Consider the following 4,009-nt stretch of genomic DNA (forward strand, 5'->3'; position numbering starts at 1 on the left):
GCTGTACTTGCCTGGCCAGTTCCTGCCTGTCCCAGAGCTCGGGTATTGGTTCTTGCCTAAAGCTGATAGCAGGGCCTTCTTTTGCCAGGCCTGCCAAACCGTCTTCCTGCGCCGGGATTCCCCCAGCATACAGCTGTTATCCACATTGCTTCCAGCTTCCATGCTCCTAAGGATTCGATGCCAGGAGACCTAAAGCTGGAGAATATAGTCAGGACCGCTCCAGATCAAGCGCAAGCTTCTGCAAATGCCACCCTTAGAGCTGGGACCCCTGCCCGTAAATACCTTTGCCTCAGCACCCGAAGCTCTGCCCACTCAAAAGGAGCCGTGGGCTACAGTCGTACTCCAGACCCTTGAATCAAGGTCATGCCACGACCCCTTACACCTGCCTCGCCTCCCACCTGAGAACAGGAGACCCGGAAAAAGACCTCAAGAAACCTATCAGACTCAGCAAAGTATCTCCCAAAGTCTCGCAGTCCCTTGCATACCATTCTGGACACAGAACAAGGAAGCACAAAAAATGTCCTAGGAATCAACCATCCAGCCGACAGATCGTCCAAGGAGGGAGCACCATAGGTCCTTCCTGGCTTTGGGCAGAGTATTCAGGAAATCGTGGAGGTGGTAAGCAGGCTTCAGAAGAGGAAGGCAGAGTGGAGTGTGCCTTAGGTGGTATCACTAGCCAAGTGGAATCCGTGCTGATCTCATCCCATCTGGATCCACACAGGTTGGAAACAGAAGACCCCCTAACTGAGGATCCCAACCACTTGTCCTGAGACCCAAGGACATCACTTCCAGGAGTCATGCAAGTCATGGCACTTCTTTCATGCTTGTAGGGCTAGCTGGTAGTTGGGAGCAACAGAACTCTATTAAAGCAAGGGAAGAATATAGCACATGCAGAAAGAAAGTCTTTTACATAGGCAAATAGCCCAAAAACCACAATAGTTCATGTAGAGATTCGGGAACGCACATTCATGCATTTCCTGTCAGAAGACTTGAGCCAGATTTTCAGGAATTCTCACAATTAACATGGTCCATGCAAAAACAGGCACAAACACACACAGACACACAGACACACACACACACACACACACGCAAACACACACACATACCCATAAAAATAACACAAATAGAAATACCACACACACAACAAAGCACACACACAGACACACACAAACATACACACATATACACAAATAACACAAATACAAATAACATACACAACACAAGCACACACACACAGGCACTCACACACGAACATGCAAACACACACATATAACACGAATACAAATAACACACACATACACACACACAAACAAACACACACACTAACACATACACACACACAAGCATACACAAAAACCCGGCCAGCAGTCCTGACCTGTGAATGTGGAACAAAAGACCGAAAACCTGTGTTGAAAGAATTGTATAAGCCCTATGCTCCTTGAGGAAATGTGGCTGCATGCACCCAAGGCCAACTGCCTACCTCTAGGCAATTGCAGTCTTCAGGTGGGTGCAGAGGGACCTCACATTCGGGAATGCAGGGCCGTGCTAGGCTTGGGAATCTCAAGGTTAAAAGACGGATACGGGAGATTGTGGGAAACACCTCACTGTGGGAGGAGGAAGGTATTCGGCTTGTCTGATTGAATCAGTGTCAATCCTGGAATGAATTGTTCACGATACTTTGGTTGCACTCCATTTCCAGGATGATGTTTATTTACAGTTTTGTGGCCTTACACACATTCTTCTTTAAGTTGACATTTTCCCCGCTTGTTTGCTTTAGCAAACACTGCCATGTCTGCATTGAACACTGATCAGCTTTCCTTGTTATTTCCCTTTCAGACCGCTCATCCCTCCTCACTGCCTTCCAATGTCTTACCACCCTTTCAATTGGAAAGCTCATGCCTAAACCAAACAGCCTTTCAACCACCCATACAAACACACAAGCAAACAAGCAAGCAAGCAAACAAACCAACAATGCAAATCTTTATTGAATACAATGGTAAGTAGAACAGAGCAAGACAAAACAAAACAAAAGTAAACTAAACAAATGTGCCAGGAGTACATATAGAATGGGTGGATTGTTAGTCATCTCACAGCTAAGCATAAGGCACTGGTAAGAAGAGCAACAGTTCTTAGTCCCAAGGAAGAAGTGTTCATAACTCCTTCCTGGTTTAGTGTCCTGAGATGTGTAGCCTACCTGGTGACCCATGAGATTTCCTGGAATCTGATGGAGCCAGTCCAATGTTGTGTTCTATCAGTTGGGCTTTTCATTAGGCCTCCTTGTTGTTTTAGGAGTCCCTGGTGATCTGCCCTCTGCCCCTTCAGCAGAAACCCATTCTGAGAGTCCATTTCCTCGTCTCAGGGCCCTCAGGTAGGCACTCCACATGGAAAACCCCCGTGCATTTCCTCCTTCTAGTAAGCAAGATGCTTTGCATCGAAATCAGCCACTGTCATAGGGGTTTTGATGCATTAACTTTTTGGGCTGTCAACATTCTCAAGTGTGGATTGCAGGTGTCTTCTGGATAGGAGCTTCCAGGCTGGGACTCAGAGAATATCCAGCAGAGCATCATATTCTTCTTGAGAGAGAGGCAGCTCAGGTGTTGCATCCATTTGCTGCCCTTCACCTTCCAGATATACAGAGCCTGGGGAGTGCGTCTCCACTCGAACTTCCATCAGCAGTTGATCCAGGAAGAATTCCAGGACGCCCGTGTTGCATCCCTGAGTGAGAGCCTGTTCTTGGCCTTGTCCTTCAGGCTGTGCCCATTGTGGTAGCTGAGGCTCTCTGGAGAAATTGGTTGGGTCACTATAACTCGAGGATTCCTTGGAAACACAGTCCGTGGCAGCCAGTTGCAAGATGGTTTCCTGGACAAACTCGTGCTCCTTGCCACCAGAATTTCCATCAAGATGCACAGGGAATGGCCTGCCACCCTCCACTTGGTCTTCTTCCAGCAGTTCATCAAGGAGGAGTTCCAGAGGTCCTGCCTCGTATGCTTGAGTCGCTGTCTGTGATTGGCCTCGTCCTTCGGGCAGTGCCATTTGGGGTTGCTGGGACTCTTTGTGGAAGTAGGGCTGGTCGCTGGAGCTCGAGTTCTCCATGCCCACACCTCCTGAGATAGCCATCGATAACAGGTTGTCCTGTGCTGCTTCATCCCTGCCACTGAGACCTCCAGTTGCCACATCCTGCACTTGTGAAGCAGGCACATCTTGATCTGGAGCGCGGGCTTGCCGCGCTCTTCTGTTCTGAAATCATATGTGGATCGTGTACTCAGACAAACCTGTCCTCTGGCCCAGCTGCTCCCTGGTAGGAAAGCCTGGCAACGGATTCCTCTCAAAGGCTTGCACTAGGATACTGCGCTGTTGCAAGGTGAGTCGAGTGCGAGGCCTTCTGCTGTCCGAGGGCATGCTGCTACCTTGTGACCTGGAGCCAAACCATTCCTCGAGCTGTTGGGAGGCTAGCGGAATGGAGCCTCTGCTGGACCGCTTTGGGCCGTGCCTCACCTCTCCAGTGCGACTCCTTCGGTTCTGAAACCACACTCGGATGCGGGACGAAGGGAGCTGTATTTGCCTGGCCAGTTCCTGCCTGTCCCAGAGCTCGGGTATTGGTTCTTGCCTAAAGCTGATAGCAGGGCCTTCTTTTGCCAGGCCTGCCAAACCGTCTTCCTGCGCCGGGATTCCCCCAGCATACAGCTGTTATCCACATTGCTTCCAGCTTCCATGCTCCTAAGGATTCGATGCCAGGAGACCTAAAGCTGGAGAATATAGTCAGGACCGCTCCAGATCAAGCGCAAGCTTCTGCAAATGCCACCCTTAGAGCTGGGACCCCTGCCCGTAAATACCTTTGCCTCAGCACCCGAAGCTCTGCCCACTCAAAAGGAGCCGTGGGCTACAGTCGTACTCCAGACCCTTGAATCAAGGTCATGCCACGACCCCTTACACCTGCCACGCCTCCCACCTGAGAACAGGAGACCCGGAACAAGACCTCCAGAAACCTATCAGACTCAGCAAAGTCTCT

The 4,009-nt window shown here is 50.0% G+C and overlaps 1 protein-coding gene across 1 annotated transcript; it reads right to left on the reverse strand.

The window, feature by feature from the left end:
• Positions 1 to 3,243: 3,243 nt before the first annotated feature.
• LOC147998686 (double homeobox protein 4C-like) lies at positions 3,244 to 3,713 on the reverse strand. Its single transcript, XM_087598775.1, has 2 exons — positions 3,496 to 3,713; positions 3,244 to 3,415 (listed from the first exon to the last, which is right to left on the reverse strand). The coding sequence occupies exons 1-2, from the start codon at positions 3,711 to 3,713 to the stop codon at positions 3,244 to 3,246; spliced, it is 390 nt and encodes a 129-aa protein (XP_087454901.1).
• Between the last annotated feature and the right edge of the window lie 296 nt (positions 3,714 to 4,009).

This window comes from Rattus norvegicus, chromosome 20 (assembly GCF_021556685.1).
Source record: "Rattus norvegicus strain SHRSP/BbbUtx chromosome 20, alternate assembly SHRSP_T2T, whole genome shotgun sequence".
Classification (NCBI taxonomy): Eukaryota; Metazoa; Chordata; class Mammalia; order Rodentia; family Muridae; genus Rattus; species Rattus norvegicus.

Bases quoted from the DNA above. Each gene is read 5' to 3' on its own strand.
- LOC147998686 (XM_087598775.1), bottom strand. From the start codon at position 3,713: ATGGAAGCTGGAAGCAATGTGGATAACAGCTGTATGCTGGGGGAATCC. The intron at 3,416-3,495 runs GTGAGGCACGGC...GTTTGGCTCCAG, and splicing joins GAAGGAGTCGCACTGGAGAG to GTCACAAGGTAGCAGCATGC.